Below are 23,883 nucleotides of genomic sequence, written 5' to 3' on the forward strand. Positions count from 1 at the left end.
TTTGCGTGACAGCTGGAGAGCTAAAGAGGGAAAGACAGAGAGAACCTACTCCCGAGGCAGATCAAGCTAACGACTAGATCATGGGCGTATCTCGCCCCATTTTGGCTGGAGCCCCCCCAAAAAAATAATTAGCCCCCCAAAAAAATCGTATTATATAAAAAAATATGTATTCATATTTTTTTCCTTCATATTTTAAATCTAAATGTGTTCATTTCTCTTCCTTAAAACCTACTAGAGGACACAATTTAAAAGGATATTTTGACAAAGAAATTCTGGGGGAACATGCCCCCAGAACTACCTAGTTTTGCTGGATCACAGGAAAAATAATAGGTTTTATGTAAGTGCTTAGCTCCCCCAAAAGTGGGAATCTAGATTGCCCCTGGACTAGAACACTTATGGTGAATATGTGACATCACATCACCATCATTTTATGGTGGGAATTCCTTATAAATATTTTCCACCAGCTTATATTTTATAGTGGGATCTTTGGATTGACCACACACTGAGAGACAATGGGAAAAAGTGTTGGGATGGCCTTAATGATGTACAATTCTGTCACATGACATGCAATGCAGAAGAAGATGTGATATTGTGCACAGATTTGCACATAGTGTAATATAATAGTAGGTATGAAACTGAAATGTGTAAATGAATTTAGTATAATGTGTAGCATTATATATTTAACCGCATCAAAGATCTAAATTGTTGTTTGACGAAGGTGATTAAGCCATAAATAATGGGAAAAAAAAAAATGAGCACTGGACACAGAACTGCCTTCTCGCGCGAATTGTCATGCGTGATCTCGAAGCGAAAACACTGCAGGTATTCGGCCATTGCTGTGTTTCGGTAGCGAGCTAGCTAGCTAGCTATAGAAAATTTAATATTTCGAGTTGTCAACAATCAACTACAGGTGGAGACCTGCGAGGAAGGTCGAGTGGAAAGCTCGTCAGCCTCCACAAGTAACATCCCTGGTCCCTTCACAGAAAACATTTTCATGTAAATACAGAAGACCGCTGACAAATCATCATGTCAAATCTCAGCAAAGGCGGCACCAAGAAGGACACCAAGATGAGGATACGAGCCTTTCCTGTAAGTGCACACCGATGAGAGAAGCCCGTTCAGCTGGCAGTCGTAGACTTTACTCCCGTGGTCTGAGAAGCTAGTTAGCATGATAGCTGTCTGCTAGAGTCAAGCCTGTTTTTGGAAACAAGCTAGCTTAGCTGCATTAGCTACTGTAGCTACTTGAGTTGAATTGAGCCATTTCATTACCTATTACCGCTAGTTATTCTGTATTAATAAATGTAGGTGTCTTAAGACTCGTGCGTTTGGTTTTTGGTAGTTAGCCTCTCTTTCGTTTTACAGTTGTTGGCTACCTAGCTGTCTCCTTTCTTTGAAACTAAAAGTTAGCTAATGTGTATTAACCTTAGTCTCTAGCTAGCTAGAAGTAGCTTTAGCTAGTTTGAGCTAACGTCCAGTTGAGTTGGCCATTGACACTTGTTGTTATGTTATTTCAGTTAGCAGTTAGCTCTACCGGTACTGGAGCGATGGCTAGCACCGAGCAGAATAGTTTTCTGGGCTGGTTGATTGTTTACTGGCAAGTCTAGTTTCTGTCTTTAGTTTCACAGTGCTTTGAACTCAAGCCTTACTGTACTGTACTGGAAAGCTGTGGCTGAGACTGAGAGCTAGCCAAACAGTCAGTTGAGAATTTGGTTATTTAACTAGCCACGGACGGATCATTGTTGCTCACAAGTTCATTGAAAATAGTGATTCCACAATCTTATGCATTCTTGGTTTAGAAAGCTGAACGTTAGTTTAAAAAGTCATCTAGTGAACACATACAGCCTGTGGGCAAATTATAGGCCTAATCCTGGCTAGAGTTTGTACTAGCAGACAACCCATGATTATTTTAAAAAGGTATAAACTTTTTAAATGATTATTCTCAGTTTATGAGATTTGGTCTATTACATTATTATTATTATTATGCCCTCCTCTGTCCTGGTGTCATAACGACCCAAAGTCATTTTCAAACCAAAGAAAATTGGATAAAACATTAATTTAAGTACACAACCTAAAAACAAATGATAGTGTCTGTACCAGTCTTTGTGAGGTCCAACCATGTCAGAGAGGTCAATGGTGATGGAGCAGACAAAGACCAGCTCTTTTTGTCTACTATTCATTCAGTTAGTGTATGTTTGGATCATAAGGATGTTGGGAAAACCAGTAGCTGTAAAACTGGATGGATTCATATTGAATTAGATCATCACAAAGATAACTTTTTATTACAACCTGGTGTCTAAGACAATCTAAATGTTTACATCCAAACTAAAACAAGTAATAGACTGGTACTGTACAAGCTCAGCGGTTCACAGTGTGTTCACTTGTGCATTGAATGTGGTCAGAGAGTTCATCACAAGACACAAACACTAGAAGGCTTTTCATTTCAGTATTGCACCGACTGCTATGTCACCTTCAGTAGATTTTTCGAGTAGAATATATGAACATATATATTCATATAGCGACGAGCTAAGGAGCCCGTGCAAATGTCCATGAAGATAACCCTAGGGCCGCGCGATCCGCATCATAGGCCGGATCTCCCCCTCACCCCCTCTCTGCTCTGTCCTCCCGGCAGATGACGATGGATGAGAAGTATGTCAACAACATCTGGGACCTGCTGAAGAACGCCATCCAGGAGATCCAGAGGAAGAACAACAGTGGCCTGAGCTTCGAGGAGCTGTACAGGAACGCCTACACCATGGTGCTCCACAAGCACGGCGAGAAGCTCTACACGGGCCTGCGCGAGGTCGTCACCGAGCACCTCATCAACAAAGTAAGGCCGGCAGCATGGAGAAGTGAGCTCCCCGAGCCCTGTGTTCACCCTGTGGACTGCACCTTCCGTGAGATCATGACCACCAACTCAGGCTATGTGTTCGAAAAAAACCTCCTCTTCCAGAATTGGGGATTTTCGTGAAGATCTTGCCGCTCGTGTGTGTGTGTGTGTGTGCAGGGCTGCATAAACACAGCGGGCTGTGCTCTGGGAAGTGTCTGACAGGAGATGGTTACGGGCTGGGGGTGTTTTGTGGCATTAGGCATGAGTGGAGTGTCATCAGTGGATGGTACAGGAAGCCGAGAGGGCTCTGCCTGGAGGTGAGACCAGAGGAGGAGGGAGTCACCATAGGGGGATGTGAATCAGCTTCAAACTAGATTTATTACTGCTTGCTTGGGCCTCTTTGAGTCATGAAACAGTGTCACACACACAAGTCAAGTATTTGACTTCTGAATGCAACATCTATATCCTCCGACCTCCCGACAGGTGCGTGAAGATGTCCTAAACGCTTTAAACAACAACTTCCTTCAAACCCTGAACCAGGCGTGGAACGACCACCAGACAGCCATGGTGATGATCAGAGACATTCTCATGTACATGGTGAGTGACGCGCAGCGAGGCCCTTCCCAGCCCTGAGCCCCTGCTGACTGCAGGGGTTCCTTCAGACGGCCACGTCCTCACACGTTTCCCCGCTGTGGTTCCCTCCAGGACCGCGTGTACGTGCAGCAGAACAACGTGGAGAACGTCTACAACCTGGGCCTCATCATCTTCAGGGACCAGGTGGTCCGCTACGGCTGCGTCCGAGACCACCTCCGGCAGACCCTGCTGGACATGATCGCCCGGGAGCGGAAGGGCGAGGTGGTGGACAGGTGAGATAAGGAAGAGGCATTGAAGAAGGTGATTAGGAAGTCTCGGAGCTGAAACGCCAGCAGGTCAGAGCAGCCTACAATTGTGTGTGTGTGTGTGTGTTCCTCCAGAGGGGCCATCAGAAATGCCTGCCAGATGTTGATGATTCTGGGCCTGGAAGGAAGATCGGTGTATGAAGAGGACTTTGAGGCCCCCTTCTTAGACATGTCTGCTGAGTTCTTCCAGGTCTGTAACAGACCCGTTAACCTCCCCATATGGTGTAACCAGATCTTGAATATCTTTCTCGAAACATATTTTGTTTATGAAATGCCATGGCAACGGAGCACCTCATCATGTTATCATCCCATCAGTGCCAGAATCCTCCAGAATGAACAACATGTGCTGTTGTGTCATTTCCAGATGGAGAGCCAGAAGTTTCTGGCCGAGAACAGTGCAAGCGTGTACATCAAGAAGGTGGAGGCGAGGATCAACGAGGAGATCGAGCGGGTGATGCACTGCCTGGACAAGTCCACCGAAGAGCCCATCGTCAAGGTGGTGGAGCGAGAGCTCATCTCCAAACACATGAAGACCATCGTGGAGATGGAGAACTCGGGCCTGGTGCACATGCTGAAGAACGGCAAGACCGAGGGTCAGTGGCAGATGTTCCATCGTAGCATTCGAGGTTCTCAGCGCTGGTCTTAATGGCCTTTAAGGGACTTTGTTGGTAATCTGGGGCTAAATTCATTTCAAACTGGCTTCCACTTTATGATTGAATAATTGTATTGTCTTAATAGACTATATAGTGCATACTCTGTTCAATAGTGTATAGACGCTAGTGCATGTAAACAGACAGTTTGATTCTGATGTGTTTGCGTTGTGTGTGTGTGTGTGTGTGTCGGTGTGTGTACGCCTGTGGATATGACCTCAGACCTCGCGTGCATGTACAAGCTGTTTAGCAGGGTTCCCAACGGCCTCAAGACCATGTGTGAGTGCATGAGCTCCTACCTGAGAGAGCAGGGCAAGGCGCTGGTGTCGGAAGAGGGCGAGGGCAAGAACCCTGTGGACTACATCCAGGTAACTCGCACAGGAGCCCAGTGCTTCTAGAGAGGGACACCGGTCCACTGAAAAGGGGGTAAATGGGTTTTCCGTTGGACATAAGATTCTTCTTATCTTCAGACAACCCCGTTCTGATTCTCGTCTCAGGGCCTGCTGGACTTGAAGTCTCGCTTCGACCGGTTCCTTCAGGAGTCCTTCAACAACGACCGTCTCTTCAAACAGACCATCGCCGGGGACTTTGAGTACTTTCTCAATCTCAACTCACGCTCTCCTGAGTACCTGTCCCTCTTCATAGACGACAAGCTGAAGAAAGGAGTGAAAGGAGTGAGTGCTTGACCCTGTCGACAATATACCCTGTTGAATGATCATGACAGGCAGTGGTTATATCTGTGTGTGTGTGTGTGTGTGTGTGTGTGGACAGCTAACAGAGCAGGAGGTGGAGACCATCCTGGACAAGGCTATGGTCCTGTTCAGGTTCATGCAGGAGAAGGATGTGTTTGAGCGCTACTACAAGCAGCACCTGGCCCGGAGACTGCTCACCAACAAGAGCGTCTCTGACGACTCAGAGAAAAACATGATCTCCAAGCTCAAGGTGAGGGCCAGGCCAACAACCTGGCCGTCTCCACTCGTACTGACAGCGCTAGGTCGTCTGTATCCGAAGTGAGACCAGCGGAGTTTGGTGTCAAATAACGATTGTGTGTGCGGAGGTAGGGAGGTGTTTATGGCCATGCCTGATGGCTGTGTTTTGTTGGGGCTCCTGGGGGGCAGACTGAGTGTGGCTGCCAGTTCACCTCCAAACTGGAAGGGATGTTCCGGGACATGAGCATCTCCAACACTACCATGGATGAGTTCAGACAGCACCTGCAGTCCACAGCGGTAAGTTCAGACCGCACCTCCACGCCCACGCCGCGGGACACGCCTCTCCTGAGCCCAGTCCATCCCAGGTGGGGTTGACATTTTCAAACCCGCTGGGCGCCGTCTTCCCCAGGTGTCGTTGGGCGGCGTGGATCTGACGGTGCGAGTCCTGACGACGGGCTACTGGCCCACGCAGTCGGCCACGCCCAAGTGCAGCATCCCCAACTCGCCCCGGCACGCCTTCGAGGTGTTCCGCAGGTTTTATCTGGCCAAGCACAGCGGCCGGCAGCTCACGCTGCAGCATCACATGGGCTCTGCCGACCTCAACGCCACCTTCTACGGGCCAATCAAAAAGGTGCGTATGACAGGAGTCCCGTCGACAGAAAGTAGGCATTGTCTCAGGGTGTTGATGTGGGAATTAGCCACTGACACCCGGTCAGGTCCAGTCAGACAAATGCAAAACGCCACGGTAGAGTCTGGTTTTGTTTTTGTAGGAATTTGAAATGGTCATATTTTTTTTGACTGGCGACTTGTAACCCCCTGTGTATTGGGATCGGGGTAGACCTGAATGTGGCCATGACACGCCCTCTTCTGTCCTCACTCTCCCCCCAGGAGGATGGCTCCGAGGTGGGCGTGGGCGGGGCCCAGGTGACGGGCTCCAACACCAGGAAGCACATACTGCAGGTGTCCACCTTCCAGATGACCATCCTCATGCTCTTCAACAACCGGGAGAAGTCCACCTTCGAGGTACGCCCACTCACAGCTAACGCGATCCGACCCGACTCCTACGCCAACACGCGTGCCCAAAAAATGATCGCCGTAAACCAGCCCCTGTACTGATTCCAGCCATCGTAAGACCTCCACCTGTCTCTGCGTATCTCTTCATCCCTCCTTCCCATCTGCCGTGTGGCTGTGCAGGAGATCCATCAGGAGACGGACATCCCCGAGCGGGAGCTGGTGCGGGCGCTGCAGTCCCTGGCCTGCGGGAAGCCCACCCAGCGCGTCCTCACCAAGGAGCCCAAGTCCAAGGAGATCGAGAACGGCCACGTGTTTACAGTCAACGACCAGTTTACCTCCAAGCTGCACCGCGTCAAGATCCAGACAGGTAGAGCTGGGCAATAATCTCTCGCATGACGCAGTCAAACCATCTTTAAGCATACGGCATCTTTCACAGTTACAAATGAATTGTCCCCGTAGAATCCTATAGTTACCCCTTCCCAGTGTTTGGATGTTTCAGAAGAGCTCTGAGTAAACAGACACTCACTGAAGCTCTGTCTAGATTTTTACAAGCAGCCCCTAGCTGAAGCTGTGTTCACTAGCAGTCCCTAGCTGAAGCTGTGTTCACTAGCAGTCCCTAGCTGAAGCTGTGTTCACTAGCAGTCCCTAGCTGAAGCTGTGTTCACTAGCAGTCCCTAGCTGAAGCTGTGTTCACTAGCAGTCCCTAGCTGAAGCTGTGTTCACTAGCAGTCCCTAGCTGAAGCTGTGTTCACTAGCAGTCCCTAGCTGAAGCTGTGTTCACTAGCAGTCCCTAGCTGAAGCTGTGTTCACTAGCAGTCCCTAGCTGAAGCTGTGTTCACTAGCAGTCCCTAGCTGAAGCTGTGTTCACTAGCAGTCCCTAGCTGAAGCTGTGTTCACTAGCAGTCCCTTGCTGAAGCTGTGTTCACTAGCAGTTCCTAGCTGAAGCTGTGTTCACTAGCAGTCCCTAGCTGAAGCTGTGTTCACTAGCAGTCCCTAGCTGAAGCTGTGTTCACTAGCAGTCCCTAGCTGAAGCTGTGTTCACTAGCAGTCCCTAGCTGAAGCTGTGTTCACTAGCAGTCCCTAGCTGAAGCTGTGTTCACTAGCAGTCCCTAGCTGAAGCTGTGTTCACTAGCAGTCCCTAGCTGAAGCTGTGTCCTGGTGTGTGTTAGTGGCCGCTAAGCAGGGGGAGTCGGACCCTGAGAGGAAGGAGACACGGCAGAAGGTGGATGACGACAGGAAGCACGAGATCGAGGCGGCCATCGTCCGCATCATGAAGTCCAGGAAGAAGATGCAGCACAACGTCCTGGTGGCAGAGGTCAGTGTGTAGACATAGAGATTTAGCTAGTAGCATATTTAAATGTGTATAGACAGAGATGTAATTTAGCAAGTAGCATATTCCAAGGTGTATAGACAGATGTACAGTACCAGTCAAAAGTTTGGACACATTTTCCAGTGTCCAAACTTTTGACTGGTACTGTAATTGAGCTGGAAGCGTATTACAGGGTGTATCAAGAGATGTAATTTAAGTAGTAGAGTATTCCAGGGTGTATAGACATACAGGGAACAGTGAGTTTTTCCTGTGTTTGGATCGTCTCTGCAGGTCACCCAGCAGCTACGGGCACGGTTTCTTCCCAGTCCTGTAGTCATCAAGAAGCGCATTGAAGGACTCATTGAGCGGGAATATTTGGCACGAACACCAGAGGATCGCAAAGTGTACACTTATGTAGCATAAAACAAGTGAACTCACTGAAAGCTGACATGACGAGACACTGAGCCCGAGCTTGTTCTGGGACTGCTTATGAACCCACTTCATTGATGTTGGGAACACTGGGAAGCATTCTTTTCTTCCATAGATGTGTGAAGTTGCTGTAAAAAAAAGGAGGGGGGGGGGATTTTTCTAGTTATTTTAGATTTCTTCTGCTTGGAAGAGTGAACGGACGGGATCTAGCTATGTTACAGTCCCATGACCCTAATGTGGCCTTGACCTGGAGAATGCAGGTGCTGCGTCACCCCATCTCAAAGGAAGGAAAACGAGGAAAGACAAAATAATAAGCGACATTTGCATTACAAATGTGGTTGGCTACATGGAGGTCGAGACAAAATAGAGACTGCTCCACCGTTTTAAATGTTAATGTGTTACGTTTGTGTTTTGTGGTACCATGCTGGTTGTACAGGTTGTCAGACACTATTGTCTTTTCTCTCCCTGGGGGTTGTAGTGCAACAGGAGGACGATGACGTCACTGGTGGTTTGCAGAAATAAGAGCACTTGCTTGGTAGCATGCTTTATCTGGATTGGTGGAACAAATCACATGCTCTCTAAACGGTGTATGGTCTTTTCTCATCTTTTTCTGTTCTGCCTTATAATATTGGTTAGCAGCCGAGAAAAACTACGGTGGAATGTTACTCTTAATGCAGATTTCAAAGGGGAGGGTCTGTTCGTTTTACTTTTAGTTTTTTTTACTGGATTTTGATGGATCTGATTTAGCTCCGTGTAATGTGTATAAATTGTAAAATAATTATTGTACTCACTGCTAAGGTGGACTGTACAGGGCCTTGTTTTCATCATATTAAATGTAAAAAAAAGACATTTAAGTGAAACGGTGCGCTTATGTTTGTTTTTAACACAGAATTACAGGATGCGACGCTGGTGTGTTTGCTACTCTGCCCATAAAGTACTTTTACAGATATCCCAACCTGCAAAAACTAATGTCTGGGAGGTTAATAAACATGGAACAAAAGGCCAACGAAATAATTCCAAAAACTGAGAATAACCAAAGCTAACAACAAAAACTATGAAAGAAAATTCATTAGAATGAAGAATTAGAATGCTAAAGCGATTGTAACCTACACTAATAACTTAGTCATATACTTAGAGCTAGGAGGATTAAAGACTCTTAAAATAAGGTGCAGACGATGTCCTCTTTTTTCGGTGATTCAAGGTAAATTCACTGGGAGGTCGCTATATTTGCCTCATTTGCACTTTAAATTCTCCATAATACGGCGTCTGGACTTCTCCTTTGTCTGTTCATGCCATCTGCTGCTATTGTCCACTTTGTCCCTAAATATGATTCATGCCACTTCATCCTTTGATTTTCATCCGCTTTGTACAGCTGCTTTAAAAAAAAACTTTAAGGTAATTGTATTTAGCCTCAAAATTTCATAACATAATGACCATAACATGGACTACTAGACAGATAACGGTACTTTTGTCGATGACGTCACTGTCCCAGTAGTTGGGAAGAAAATACTAGCTAGCTAGAGATTAGTGGCTAGCCTACTACTGTAGAGATTGGGACGACAATCAAAATGTTTGCTTAAGGCTTAAGTAACTTGATTTTGATGGCACTGTAGCAACCCAGTTACTTTGGATAATGCTGCGACGATCGATTCTGCTTAACGGAACGAATGATGAAAACGTGGATTCAGGAGCTGAGACTGCAGAGTAAGTTTTGCATGCTCGTGTAGCTACTAGCGACTAGTCATAAAGAGCAAACTGAGTTTGTAGTATCCAAGGCAACAGTTTCATTGACACAATTACCTTTTTATGTATTGTGTAACTTTAGCTAATGGCCAGAATTACGTTTCATTGTGATGTACAGTACAGTATTGTGATAAAGATATATTGCAAGATAATTAACGCTAGCTAAAAGCCTTCTCTGCAATCTCAATGTCAATGTCAGCGTTTTTCTGATAAAGTGCATACACTGTATACCAGTAAAGCCTCTAGTATTGTACACCATCACTAGACTGTAAAAAGTCCTAGCTACTACTCTGGCGTTTTAACATGATTACAAACACATTTGACATTGCAGGATCTTAAGGTTTCGTTTTTAAGTGTGAAAGTTATTCTGTGCGTAAAAAAAGTTTACTTTTCAATATCCTGTGATGGGCACAAGTTATTTAATGATAGAATACATACAGCTTGCATAAGTCAGTTAAGAAAGCTAGGCCCTGCAAAAAATATAGCTTATAGCTGTACACACATCAATACAACTAGAGCTAAAACAGATTACACAGTAATAGAAATATCCAAAACAGCATAGGCTACACACCAATTACACAAGTTAAAATGTAGGAGTAAAATAAAAAGTTTCTATCAATTGTTCTTTGTTGTTGCTTGCAAGGACAGCACAAACGGCTCTCTCGGTAACTGTTGTCATGGTAACTTGGGTGTAATATTTCCACCTACCGCCGCGAGAGGGGGACACATGGTTAGATGGAGCTAATCAGTCTAAACTATTTCAAGTCTTTCATTTTTGTTACTAAGTGGATACATTTAATGAATAGCTGTGTAATATTTGGCTTTCAAATATTTTTGCTCTCTGTTTTTCACCCTAGATCCGATTGCAGTAAAATGTCATCTCCAAGCAGTAAGTGTAACATTGGTATGGTAACATTGCTTTAGTGTTTCTCATTACACGTGCCCATGAATCCTATCTATCCATTAACCCTCTCTCCTGTGTGTTGCTGCCAGCTGAGCTTCATTCTTTTAACCCTAATCCTCCCTTAACCCCTCTTTGTGCCTGGCTAACCCCACCACACGCAACCCTTCTGTCTAACCCTAAACCCCTCCCTACCCCTTGCTCTGTGTCTAATCATCCCTGCACCTCCCCCTCTTTCCCTTGTGTGCTGTTGACAGGTGAGGTCCAGCCATGGTGTACCCCGGCACCACTACTGATGAGCATGCACCTGCTGGCCAACCCAGGAGACTCCCTCCTGCTCCAGCACACCCTGGACCGCCTGCTGCGCTGGCTGTGCCCCAGCCTGCACGTCTTCCATGTGTCCGAGAGGGCCTGCCCCCTCCGCGACTACGCCCGTGCCCGCCTGTGCCCCGTGGCGGGCTACCCCTCGCTGGCCGTCACCATCTTCCTGCACGAGGCGTACGGCGAGGAGCGCATCCTGCGCGTGCTGGACTTCCTCCAGCGCCCCCCCTGGCAGTACCACCACACGGAGAGCTGCGGAGGCAGGGCGGGAGGCGTCCACATCACCTCCTCCACGTCCCCCTCCAACGCCCTGCTGAGGCCCTACCTCCTGCCCAGCCGCGACTTCTACAGCCTGGGCACGGGGATGCCGGTGTGGGGCGTGCGGCCGGTGCACTGTGGAGGGGAGATGCTCCGGGTGACCCTCTACAGCGGCTACGACAACTTTGAGGATGCGGTGCGCCTGTACGAGACGGTGCTGCAGAGGCAGGCGGAGGAGCAGAAGACGGGGTTCTGCTGGTTCACGCTCCACACAGAGCCAGGCCTCTGCCTCCAGCTGGCTCTCAAGCAGCTGTCCCCGGGGACGAGGGTTGAGCCCTGCGGCTCGGCCGTCCTGCAGTTCAGAGTGGAGGAAATAGGCCAGCTGGTGCCCCTGCTGCCCAACCCCTGCACGCCCATCAGCGCCACCCGCTGGCAGACGGAGGATCTGGACGGCAACAAGGTCCTCTTCCAGGTAGCGGGGTCTGAAAGCTCTGTTGTACCTATCTGAAACGGTTCTACGCTGGGTCGCAGCACCACTCCATTGTGTCCTTTCTGCTGCCGTTCCGCTGCATTTGTGTTCCAACGTGCAGTGTGACGCACGCACAGCCATGCGGAGTTGGCAGGCCTCCTTTTTCTTTCCTTTGGTTTTTGAGGTCGATAATTATGGCAAATGATGTGTAACCTCAGTCTCTCCCTGAGGTTCCTCAGTCTCCCCGTGAAGCCACAGGAATATCCTCTATGATTATCTCTCTGCTATGCCACAGATTTGACATCTCATCACCTACAGTGGAATGCGAATACTAGTTTATGTGTGCACTGACAGATATATACGGTTTTCCCACCTTGTAAACTGTTTCACTTCACCCTCAGAAGGTTTCCCTCAAGGTATCAGGGCTAAATACAGTATCAGATTCTCTCGTAAAATCCTTTCAATCTAGAGACCCGCATTTTATGACTTATCAGGATTTTTTTTTATGTAGTGTCCTATAAATCAAGCAAGGAGGGAAAACATGCAGTCAGATATAGTTCTTAAGTTTGTTAAATACTTTTACCATGATAAACGAACATTCCTCCCTGTGTGTGTGTGTCTCCAGGTAAAAGCTCCTGACAAGTCCCAGCTGCCCCCGACCTGCGCTTTCCCCCTCACCTGCCCCAGCGTCTCCCCCAGAGGCCAGCTGAGGAGTCCAGGGTCCACCCCTTCCTCCACCAACACCCTGCGGCCCTGCAGCCAGCCCGCCCCCCTGACCCGGCCAGGGTGCCGGCCACGCACCGACCCAGGAGTGGAGAGGCTGACCAGAGGACCCCAGGGTGGGGGGGAGAGCCTGGGCTCAGACAGCTGCTGCAGCACCCCCCCAGGCAGCTCCTGCTACTCCTCCCAGCGCAGCAGCCCCGCCCTGCTGGCCACCAGCCCCCAAGACTCCCCTGCCCGGCCCTTCCTGTCCCGCCTACTGCTTGAGGAAGAGCCAGAGACCAACGTGGACACAGGCATCCCGGTCACCTCGGCAGCTGCCTCAGAATTGCCCATGACTGTGACCCCCAACTCTGAAAGACCGGCAGCTGTGGGGGCCTCAGCCCTGGAGAGCCTAGCCAGGGAGCTGAGTGACTGTCTGCCAGGGACGCCCCCCCACAGCGCCCCCAGGACCTGGGGGAGCCCAGGGCACCAGGCAGGCTCCCCAGCCAGAGACAGCCCTGGCAGCAGGACTAGTGGCCAGTCCCTCCCCAGAGGGTGTGTGGAGAGGGCTACTGCAGAGACCCCAACTCAAACTAAACTCCTGCCACCACAAACACACAGCCGAGAGCCCCTAGATGAGTTCTTTATTTGACCTCCTGTGCAGTGTGGTGTAGTCGAAACTCAATTTCCACAGTCAGTGTTCCTTTGACAGCATGGGTGTAACTTAAGGTGACCAGATACATCATTTCTCAAGGAACGTTCCTTACTTGGTGTCCAAACATTTGTTCCATCTATAAGATGGAGTGGCTTGTCACCCGAATTGTTGGGCCTGTGCAGTGTTTTGCCGCAAGTACATTTTTTGGTCTCACTCCACATGAAATGTAGCCATTTAACACATTACTAAGTTTCCCAAGCCCAGCAGAGCAAGTTGCATCTAATCCGCAAATATTTACAAAATAGGCAGATAGGCAGACGACTGAGGAAAACACAAACTTCAGCAGTGTGATGCTTCAATATCAATGTACTGTTTTTCTTTCTTAGAGCTTAGAGCTAGAAAGAACCTTCCTGAAGTGAATATGCCTATCCAGAAAATGTCAGTAGGCTAGTCATATGGTATGTGCAGTGTATTTAGATCAATAAATCTAGACATATGACAACATCTATATATAAAATAGCTGTGACATGGTGTGGGATGTCAGATTGGATTAGGACAGTGTAACAGAGATATTCAGCTCAAAATATGCCTAGAGAGAATTTTTGAAGACAATGATTTTATTTCTTAACGTATGTGTTTTTACCATGACTTAGGTAAAGATGTGTGTTCATATTCAGCAGCTGTAAGGGCTGGTGCGTGTGGTGTTAGACTGGTTTCATCACTGCTACCCATGTGATGTACAACCAACAACCAAGCACTGTGGATAACCTTTAACTAGCTAGCCTTGTTAGCTAAGGTGCCACATTCTGGACAAAGTTTTTTAATGTTATGCTAAAAACATTGGTATTGTGTGGACTAGACTGCCAAAACAAATAATTTATTTAGTGAAGGAATACCAGACTTCTGATGGTAGACACCACCAATATAACCCCAAATATTTGTTGCTCTAATTAGAGATTCTCCAATTAGAGAACTTTAGAGAGCGCTATAATTATGACTGTACTGTTGTTCTATTAATAATATATACAATTATTTTCTTCATCTGTCAAGCACATTTCTCCAAGCTAGGTTGGTTTTTACAACAGGCATCTAAACAGACACTTGAATATGAATCCTGTTGATAAATGTCATATGAATCTGTCAATAGCTTCAAATAACGCCATTACACAATGCACACATGAATTGATTTGAAGATGTTCGGCCGCTAGATCCAGACATACTTCAAAAATATTTATCTTTGTTCCCTGATTTTATTCCAACAGAAACAATATATTTAATTAAGTGATATTTTCTTCTTTGCTAAAGTATTTTCACAACCTTTCTGAAAGTATTAGTTCATGTTTACATTCTGTGAATCGGTTACACACAGTATCAGGGTTTGAACTCAAAAAACATTTTACTGTTCATATTGGTAATATATCAACCTAAAATTTGAGTTTGATATTTTGGTAAATCATGTGTCGCTCAAAATGACAAAAAATATATGTATTTGTTTAATAAATTATTTCCATGCGTAATAATTTTCATGACCATATTCTTATTATATTGCATGCAGTAGAAATGCTATGTGTGACTTTAACCAATAGCTAACACATCACTTAAACTGATGTGAACAAGGTTGCTATGTTGTCAGGAAGTCACGAGTCAGATGTTCCTCCATGAGGAGGCAGCACTGTTCCAGAGGCGTCACACATGCATCCACACCCAGAACACCAGAACCACAAGGTCACAAAGGTCATTTACAGGCAAGATGTGCTGTCCCAGTACCCTCATTCATCTTCATAAAACTTACAAGACAGCATTCCACAGTCTTACTAACTGATCCAAGTGCCTTCTGTAATATAATGGTAACTCAACATTAAATCAAAAACGTGATAAAGTTACCCAAAGATTGTAAGAAATGAAGCAAGGTTTCGAGGAGTTACACATACAGTATAGGTGTCAATATGTTCATCCATCCGAACATTGCTTATTCTTGGTTAGTGCTTGGCTTTATTATCAATCATAATCCTGAAAGAGCAATCCAGGCCAACAGTTCCATCTAAACTCTGGAGAACAGTCTTGCACGCTGCTAGTACCTCTCAAGCCGCCACCTTCTGGTCAGAGGATGTCATTACCCTGCTGAGAGCTCACCCTGCAGCCCATCCAGGCTAAATCCTGGACCCACTGGCCCTCTCTGGTCACACGCACCTTCACCGGGTCAAACCTCCAGTACTGCTGCTCTCTAAACAAGTAGAGACACCCATCCGATCGAGTCAGGGCCCCATTGGTGCCCTGGGGCACTCCGGTCCAGTCCCCCAGCTTGCGGGGGTAGTAGGGCTCCAGGTAGAGCAGGCCCAGGTTGAGGACAGAGTACCGGGAGCCCTTGAACAGGACCAGGTGTCCCAGAGGGTCGTAGTAGAAGGCTGAGTCTGGGTGGTGCGGCAAGCCCAGTTTGCTGCTTTTCTTGGGGAAGCCCGCGTCCAAGCCCAGGGTGGAGTAACGCCACACACGCTTCCCTGCAGCGGGACAGAGAGGACCAGTTCTGTCTAAGACGGCTGCTTGCCCTGTCTGTACTTAGAAATGTAATAGGATAAGACTGGATCGAATGTAAGAGAGAGAGAGAGACAGAGAGAGACATAGACAAACCTTTGAAGAAATACCACTTGTTGTCCAGAGGGGAGAAGGCCGAGGCCTCGATGGTCAGAGGGAGGTGGGGCCAGCGCTGCTGGAGAGGGAGGGGGGCGCTGGCGTTCCCCTCAGGGGACACCTTCCAGAACAGGTTGCCCCGGAATATGAACACTGTCCCAGTCTGGTCTGAAGACACATCCAGACACACACCATTTAGGACACCAGCAGACACACACACCATTTAGGACACCAGCAGACACACACACCATTTAGGACACCAGCAGACACACACACCATTTAGGACACCAGCAGACACACACAACACCAGACTGTAACCGCTGTTTTCACCATGCTTACTTCAATCCATGCAATGCGAATTAACAACTTTTACCATTGATGTATACGGTTGAGGGTTTGACCAGAGACTGACCTGTGGTGATGGCATCAAAGCCCCCCTGGCAGTAGAGGGGTAGCGCTGAACCAGCACCGGCCTCCACCTCGGCCTGCTCCCACTTCAGCAGGGCGGAGCTGAGGGCACCACTCTGCAGCCTGACAGCTCGACCCTGGGGAGGCTTCCCTGTGGACACGCAGAGCACAGCGCTCTCAACACACAGAGCACAGCGCTCTCAACACACGCAGAGCACAGCGCTCTCAACACACAGAGCACAGCGCTCTCAACACACGCAGAGCACAGCGCTCTCAACACACGCAGAGCACAGCACTCTCAACACACGCAGAGCACAGCGCTCTCAACACACAGAGCACAGCGCTTTCAACACACAGAGCACAGCGCTCTCAACACACAGAGCACAGCGCTCTCAACACACAGAGCACAGCGCTCTCAACACACGCAAAGCACAGCACTCTCAACACACACAGAGCACAGCGCTCTCAACACACGCAAAGCACAGCGCTCTCAACACACAGAGCACAGCGCTCTCAACACACAGAGCACAGCACTCTCAACACATGCAGAGCACAGCGCTCTCAACACACAGAGCACAGCGCTCTCAACACACAGAGCACAGCGCTCTCAACACTCACCCCTCCCAGCCACAGAAACATGCAGAGCACAGCACTCTCAACACACAGAGCACAGCGCTCTCAACACACAAGGCACAGCGCTCTCAACACACAGAGCACAGCACTCTCAACACACAGAGCACAGCACTCTCAACACATGCAGAGCACAGCACTCTCAACACATGCAGAGCACAGCGCTCTCAACACTCACCACTCCCAGCCTCAGAAAGAGACTCATACTGCTGTGAGACGCACATAGTTTGACTAAGCATCGAAAACAGTCGGGCTTCAGAGTGGAAAGACAAACACATTTCCCCCACATTAGGAACTGGGTGAGATTTTGGTGGTGCTTTTCAGGAAATGGTTTGCTCGCTGCGCAGCGGACAGCGACAGACGCAAACGCACAGCATCAACGGAATGAGTAATGAATAGCATTGGCAAAAACAGTGGATGCAACATGACGAACATTCCCACTCACTCAACTCCCAATGCTGCCTCTTAAGAGGGGAGACGGTGGCACTGAGCGTCACACGCCGTTTGTTTGCAAGACGCCGAGCAAACATTTATTTAAGGAGTGGATGATATCAGCATCCCAGAGGACAGACACATATACCGGTTTACACACTACACTGACCCCCAGAGTTGAGTGTCTTTATCTCGACGTAAACAGAGACCCGACCCTCCACCTCCCACCCGATCCCACACACAGAGCGCTAATAAAAGACGAAAAGGATGCAAATATTCAATACATAACAAATATGAAACCCTCAAAACTACAATTAACCAACATGGAAACAAAGCCAGCCATGTGTGTGTGTGTGTGCGACACATCCAGCCTGCCCTCCTTCAATGCAGCCTGGGAGGACTGGGGTCAGACTGGTAGTGTATAGGTATTCATGCCAGCAGACATCTGTTTCCTATGTTTCCACAGTGCCAGCACCAGGAGAGATTACTGCTCCAATCCCACAATCTCACACAAGCACACATTTTTTGATCTCACAACACCCAGCCCAGCCCTCTGTAGGTGCTGATGCCCAGAGCTATCCAGGAGCGGAGCTCTGCTTTAGGATTTATTAAACGGGGTTGGACATCTGGAAGTTGACCGGCTACAAGACTCCGGGAGTTAGATCTCAGGCTCAGAGCTGAATCCAAAAAGGTCTGTTCCATAACCATCCAGACATTCCTGTATACATGCCTGAGGAGAATCAATTTGACTCCTCACTACCTCACTAAACAACAGCATGTGGGAACCTGTCTCCCACATGCCAGGGGGGAGAGAAAAATCACTCGACATAGATCCTCCATTTGTTCCCTCCATAAAGACGTGTACAGAGTGAAGATGTAGGGACGGGTCCTCCTATATCCTGCTGCCACCCAAGGACAACAACATATATCTCACATGGCATGGCTAGCAGGTCAACTGAGGGTGTGCACGTGGTGTCATTGGTACAGTGCACTGAGGAAATATAGAAGAGGGTTAATGGTTTTCAAAGAATGCTAATCCCAGCTGGTCTTAATTTAGTTTAGTTTGTTTTTGTTTTTTTAATTCTCTGCAAATAGTTGAAAGTTCATGTTTGACAGAACTCATCACAACCTTTTTTTACAAATGAAAAGAAAGAGGCCCAGCATTAGTACAAATACAATGAGAACCCCCTCACCATAAAGCTGCTGCACAGCAGTGATGTCATCCCAGCTCAGCACCAGGCCACGCCCCAGCTTCCTGTAGTACGGTGACATGAGGGCGTGGCGGACGGGCGAGTGTTCCAGCCCCAGGGTGTGGCCGATCTCGTGGGCCATCACCATGAACAGGTTGTGACCCTTGTGGCTATTGAGCGTCCACCGCTCTGCCATGTCAAAGTGGGCCTCCCCGCGACACGGGAAGAAGGCGTGGGCGAGAGCTCCCCCTGAGAACGAGAGAGAGACAAAGACAGAGAGAGAGAGAGAGAGAGAGAGAGAGAGAGAGAGAGAGAGAGAGAGAGAGAGAGAGAGAGAGAGAGAGAGAGGGAGAGGGAGAGGGAGAGGGAGAGAGGGAGAGGGAGAGGGAGAGGGAGAGGGAGAGGGAGAGGGAGAGGGAGAGGGAGAGGGAGAGGGAGAGGGAGAGGGAGAGGGAGAGGGAGAGAGAGGGAGAGGGAGAGGGAGAGAGAGGGAGAGAGGGAGAGAGGGAGAGAGGGAGAGAGGGAGAGAGGGAGAGAGGGAGAGAGAGGAGCACGTCAGACAGAGGGACCGGAGGAAGAAATTGGCGAAGAGTAAGCCCTGCTTTTACTCCCTTCCACCAGCAAGCTGACCGGGGCCGTCGAAGGCGTTGCTCGTCCCGTCGTTGTGCTCGCCGTCGTAGAAGGCCAGGCGAATGTCAGAGGGGCCCTGCGTGGCCTCCTGGAACACCAGGCCTGACACGTCGCTCCACAGCTGGAAGGCGGCGCGCACCGCCAGCCTCACAGGGCCCGGGGCCAGCTGCTGGGGCCAGTTCACCACACGGTACGTCAGGTGGTGCTTGTACCACTTCTCACCTGCTCAGAGCAAGAGACACAGAGCGACAGAGAGAGAGAAGGGGAGGGGGGGTGGTGGTTTTGTAACTTACATGCACACTGAATTGCAGTTCATACAGAAGGTATTTTTCTGTGCCTGTGTTGCAGCTTGTACATCACGCCTCTTCACCACAGGGGCCTCTTAAACAGCGGCTTGAGAAATGATAGGATGTGAACCATGTTAGCTCTCTCTAGGAGTAAACCTACAAGGCCTAGTTGACTACAATGTTCGGTAAATAATTTGCTTCAACACGTGTCCGTGGTTTCCCGACTTAGACATAATAACACATCTGCACACCCTAACCCACGCTCGCTGGGCGTGAGATGCAGTCCTCTTCATCCTTAACAAACCATAACTCCCCTTTGTACACCGGAGATTACACAATGTAGCACCTATAGATCACTAAAGATAACCCCACACCCCGCAGACCAATAACAACCGTAAACAAACACCCTTCCAGGACACAGTAACGGCTAACGGAGCTCGATGGAGACCGCGTGCCAGGTTTTCCCAGCCCAGAGCAGCGTGTCTGGGGGGGGGGGGGGGGGCACATGTCTGAGAGATCTCCTCTGACGCCTGGACGTGGTGAGACCATCAGGGGCCACTTGAGTGCTCTCTGTATCCTGGAGCCAGATGAGGAGATAAACTGACCATGCCAGCAAACATGGGTTTGACCATGATGTCACTGAGATATGATGTGTGTCTGTGTGTGTGTGTACACGGGTGTGTGTGTATACATCTTCCCAGATGATTATTCCTAGCTCTGCTAAACCTCTGTCCCAAAAGACGGCAAAGGAGGCAAAAGTCCGATAAAGAGCACATTCCATGACTTCCCTCATGGAAGTACTTAGGCCTGTGCCCTGTGAGGAAAAGCCCTCATGCTGTAGGAAGTGACAGATTACCGGAGAGCTAATAGTCATTGTTTATAGAGAACACTGGAGGTGCAGAGAGAGAGCGGGGCTGTTGCAGTGTTGTAGAGCACACATAAGTCAAACAGGCTTGGAGCTCCAATCTCTGGTCAGACTGAAAGAGAAGGGACAGCATGATCAGACAGAGGCCTCTCAGGACTAGCGACGCAAGACCATCCACACCGATCTATGAGGAGTATTCAGTCCAAAAATGTCTTATCTCCATTTTGATTGTTGAATTGAACTTGGGAAGCACCTCTGCCAGAAGAGGTCAATGTACAGTTACACACCTCACACAAGCACACAGAATAATCACAACCCCAAGCTGCTTATCTTGGGCCAGGAGGATGGAATGTAGCTTCAGTAAATATCCCAGGGAACGTTGGAAAGATTTCTCTAGCCGGTGTGAACACAGGAGCCCTTTGGAAATATACGTGTGAGGTTTTCCTATTTCGTGCTCAATAGCAAGACCTCTATACAAAGCAAAACTATGAAAGCAGACTTTCAAAACCCCAACATTAACTGCTGAGTGGGGCTGGATAACTATCCTCACACTGGTACTTCCTGATATAAAAGGCTAATGTGAACCAGACTCAAATCTGCACACTGACACCTTATATTTGAGGTAGGAATGAACTTCCTCATGACGGTGTAACAGTATCTAGCATCAGACTTTGTGTTTAGACTTGGTGTCACACTTTGAACCTTGACAGCAACCTTGGGTCGCGTGAGGCTGTGTTTGTGTTTACCAGGCCAGTAGCAGATGGCAGGTCTCAGGTACAGACATGAACAGAGAGCATTCACTCTCAAGGATGCATTCCCAGAGTATTAGCCAATTCCCCATCTCTCCCCCCCCCCCGTGACAGGTTGGAATGTAGAGTGTTCACAGTTCAGGCGGGGCTGAACTGTGCGTGGAGGCAGCCCTGGGGAGGCAGTCCTGGGGAGGCAGCCCTGGGGACCTGACATTGCTGCCACACCGCTGGGAACTACTGGATGGACTGGATGAACCCAGCCAGCCGGCACCAAATACCTCAACAGACCATGGAGAACCAGTGGCGCAATCATACTGTTTCATTTGGTGAACACATCACACGGCCATGAGAAAACATTGTCAACAAGAGGGGCCACTGGGTTTTGCTGAACAAATGAACATACGTGTTGCACTAGTAGTCACAAGTAAATCTATTTGGAAGTTGTCATGTTGGATGTGCTCAAGGACAGGCTGGGGGCCAGACAGCATCCTGGACCCTGGGATGGGTGAGCGGGTGTGCCCACAGAGCTGGCCAGGGGCGGACGCGTGTAACATCAAACACCACTTCTGCCTAAATTACACCCCATGGTGCTATTAGTCCTGCTTCAGGACAGGAGACGACACACCCAGACAGCCGTCAGGAGTTTATGAGCTGTAACCACAGCAGACACTACACACACACAGGGAGCAATATGAAACCAAAGTGATTCTTCCCTTACACACACACACTATACCTGGCGCAGCATAACGTTTCTTGCGTAGTGTGGGCTTGGAAGGAGCTCCACTTCCTGTGAAGATGTTGTTGACCCTCTGGGCCCAGACTTGATGGCTGCTGTCGTCCTTGACCCCGCAGCGTGGCGCTCCCATCTGCCTCAGCGTGGGGCCGTCCAGCCGTCCGGTGACGGGCAGGTGGGAAAGCCACTGGAACTCCCTGAGCAGAAGGACGTAACTCTCTCACAAACCAGCGAAAAAACATTTCGCTGGTGATTTGGGCAAATGTGTTAAGATGTGAGGATTCACACTGGAAGTTAGTGTTTATCTACAGGGTTATTCGGGTGGTTCAAATTCCAGTGTGGCAGGCCCTGTGCAGTGACTTGTAAGGCAGTTATTTACTGGCAGACATTAAGCCCCTGAACATGGATCCCTGGCTGGCAGGCTGACCCCCTTGAGGACTTTGGGCAGCATGACTCAGTCTGATTACCATCTGGCTCACCATTTCCACAACCTAACATGGCTTCTAGAAGTTAACTCAGTCTTGATAACGTATAGGACAAACTTTTTCTTAAAGATGGAATAAATACATGTATGGAGTGAACAGGTGATGTGACGAGAAACAGACAAGGTGTGAACACATCCTGTCAGGGTCAGACCACACTGAGCCAGGGACAAATCTAGACAAGACCCTACCTGACTGCTGACTGGATCTCCACAGCATTGTGGGCATGGTCTTCATGTAGGTATCCATATTTCTCCAAGAACCCCTGCAATTTATGCATATGATTTACAGCTGTATCTGCATCTATGGGAAATACATGTGTTACACTGTTCTACATTAACACCGAACTTCATACGACTACATAGGTTTCGTTAATGTGTTGTAATTGTAAGGCAAGTCGACTAGATTTAGAAAATGGACCGGCCGGAATTTGATATTTTATGAGCTGCAGAACGAAGTAGGCTACTAAGTCACATCGAGATTGCCCGCATAATCATACAGTATGATCAAATATTGGGGGGGACGTGTCCCATAATAATAAAGTAGGCCTAATTGATTATTCTTTCTTAATTGGTCATAGTTCACAAGTAGGCCTACTTCTCACTGAGGATATATTTATTTATTAATAATCAAATACCTACCAAGGAACTACCTTTGTACTAAATTTGCCATTAGGCTACTTACTGCTTAGTTAATTTTGGTTCCATATTAGTTAAAAGTATTAAGTTCGGTGTTAATGTAGAGCTACCCATTACGTCCTGCATAGCTACTCGTTAAGAACGGACTATTATCCTAAAGTGTTACCAATATCCTACATGCTCTAAAGGGAAGTTCTGGCCCATAAACCAGAGGGTTTTTTCTTTTTTTTCCTCGTCATGAGTCATTGTGGCAGATTCGCAGTCAAGTAGCAGCAAGCGGAACTTGGTGGACCACCCATCTTCACTAGGACATATAAACCCTAGATTCTCCGTCTTCAGGTTCTACGCGCCGTGTTACGCACGGACAGGTTCAGAGATAATTACAGATGTGGCAGTGGACGGGGGGGAAATAAACCTACTTGTTGACAACGTCGTTCCAAAGTTACGGTGGACCATTGTTTCCATTACTCAACAGTAAGTGTTATGAGCTCGTGTTTGGCACTACATTTACAAGTTCAACAGAGAACTCCCAATAACCATTTAAAGCGTTAATTTCACAATACGTTTTGGGTAAAATGAATTTGTAATTTCACTTTCAATTAAATGTCACAAATCTCAACATAACAAAACGAATCAGACCATGATTTACACAACAAATACACCAAAAACACATTTTATGGGTAGGTAATACAAGTACTGTGTTCACAACAACTTACCTCTGCTTCGCTCTCGCTCCACACGTCAGTTTTCAAGGGTGAACAATTAGTTAATTTGATTAGAAAAAGCGCTGCCAATATTAACAGTTCGCAGATATCTCGCAACTTGTACTGATCCAGAAAAATTCGTATATTCATTGTATGACACTTGCAATACGATATGCGCACCAGAGGACATAATCAATGATGTGAACTAGAACGACACATCTGTTACTTCAGACAAGAACATGGACTTGTAAGAGTGCGTTATCCCCTCCAATGTACAACTCGCCCTCCCATTACAGTGAAAATCTAGTTCCGCCCCCCACTGCACAGCTGCAAGAAGCCTGAAGGCTAAATGCCATGTCAATTTTCCTTTATAATCTTAACCAAGTCTTTTGACATTTAAT

At 48.0% G+C, this 23,883-nt stretch overlaps 3 protein-coding genes across 3 annotated transcripts; 2 read left to right on the top strand and 1 right to left on the bottom strand.

Annotated features, from left to right (window-relative positions):
* The first annotated feature begins 809 nt into the window (after positions 1-809).
* Positions 810-8,906, top strand: cul3b (cullin 3b). Its single transcript, XM_084673819.1, has 15 exons — positions 810-1,089; positions 2,630-2,827; positions 3,311-3,424; positions 3,533-3,693; positions 3,802-3,916; positions 4,091-4,319; positions 4,599-4,744; positions 4,874-5,050; positions 5,148-5,318; positions 5,495-5,602; positions 5,715-5,936; positions 6,194-6,328; positions 6,500-6,686; positions 7,489-7,634; positions 7,920-8,906. The coding sequence occupies exons 1-15, from the start codon at positions 1,027-1,029 to the stop codon at positions 8,049-8,051; spliced, it is 2,304 nt and encodes a 767-aa protein (XP_084529945.1). The 5' UTR covers positions 810-1,026; the 3' UTR covers positions 8,052-8,906.
* Positions 8,907-9,476: 570 nt separating this feature from the next.
* fam124b (family with sequence similarity 124B) lies at positions 9,477-13,830 on the top strand. The gene is made up of 4 exons (XM_084673820.1): positions 9,477-9,761; positions 10,658-10,689; positions 10,959-11,752; positions 12,375-13,830. Exons 1-4 carry the CDS (start codon positions 9,691-9,693, stop codon positions 13,101-13,103), a joined length of 1,626 nt encoding a protein of 541 aa, XP_084529946.1. The 5' UTR covers positions 9,477-9,690; the 3' UTR covers positions 13,104-13,830.
* A 751-nt stretch (positions 13,831-14,581) lies between these two features.
* Positions 14,582-23,702, bottom strand: mmp28 (matrix metallopeptidase 28). Its single transcript, XM_084673821.1, has 8 exons — positions 23,495-23,702; positions 22,332-22,405; positions 21,659-21,855; positions 19,025-19,246; positions 18,398-18,643; positions 16,147-16,293; positions 15,735-15,902; positions 14,582-15,604 (listed from the first exon to the last, which is right to left on the bottom strand). Exons 1-8 carry the CDS (start codon positions 23,630-23,632, stop codon positions 15,207-15,209), a joined length of 1,590 nt encoding a protein of 529 aa, XP_084529947.1. The 5' UTR covers positions 23,633-23,702; the 3' UTR covers positions 14,582-15,206.
* Positions 23,703-23,883: the final 181 nt, after the last annotated feature.

Source organism: Hypomesus nipponensis, chromosome 15 (assembly GCF_054491055.1).
Source record: "Hypomesus nipponensis isolate SF chromosome 15, ASM5449105v1, whole genome shotgun sequence".
NCBI lineage: Eukaryota > Metazoa > Chordata > Actinopteri > Osmeriformes > Osmeridae > Hypomesus > Hypomesus nipponensis.

What these genes read in the sequence shown, in the direction of transcription:
- cul3b (XM_084673819.1), top strand. Translation starts at nt 1,027, where the DNA reads ATGTCAAATCTCAGCAAAGGCGGCACCAAGAAGGACACCAAGATGAGG. An exon ending in AAGGGCGAGGTGGTGGACAG is followed by an intron (nt 3,694 to 3,801) that starts GTGAGATAAGGA and finishes GTGTTCCTCCAG; the next exon opens with AGGGGCCATCAGAAATGCCT. An exon ending in ACATGATCTCCAAGCTCAAG is followed by an intron (nt 5,319 to 5,494) that starts GTGAGGGCCAGG and finishes CCTGGGGGGCAG; the next exon opens with ACTGAGTGTGGCTGCCAGTT.
- fam124b (XM_084673820.1), top strand. Translation starts at nt 9,691, where the DNA reads ATGCTGCGACGATCGATTCTGCTTAACGGAACGAATGATGAAAACGTG. An exon ending in TCAGGAGCTGAGACTGCAGA is followed by an intron (nt 9,762 to 10,657) that starts GTAAGTTTTGCA and finishes TTTTCACCCTAG; the next exon opens with ATCCGATTGCAGTAAAATGT. An exon ending in TAAAATGTCATCTCCAAGCA is followed by an intron (nt 10,690 to 10,958) that starts GTAAGTGTAACA and finishes TGCTGTTGACAG; the next exon opens with GTGAGGTCCAGCCATGGTGT.
- mmp28 (XM_084673821.1), bottom strand. Translation starts at nt 23,632, where the DNA reads ATGAATATACGAATTTTTCTGGATCAGTACAAGTTGCGAGATATCTGC. An exon ending in GAGATCCAGTCAGCAGTCAG is followed by an intron (nt 21,856 to 22,331) that starts GTAGGGTCTTGT and finishes CCTTCTGCTCAG; the next exon opens with GGAGTTCCAGTGGCTTTCCC. An exon ending in GAAACGTTATGCTGCGCCAG is followed by an intron (nt 19,247 to 21,658) that starts GTATAGTGTGTG and finishes TGCTCTGAGCAG; the next exon opens with GTGAGAAGTGGTACAAGCAC.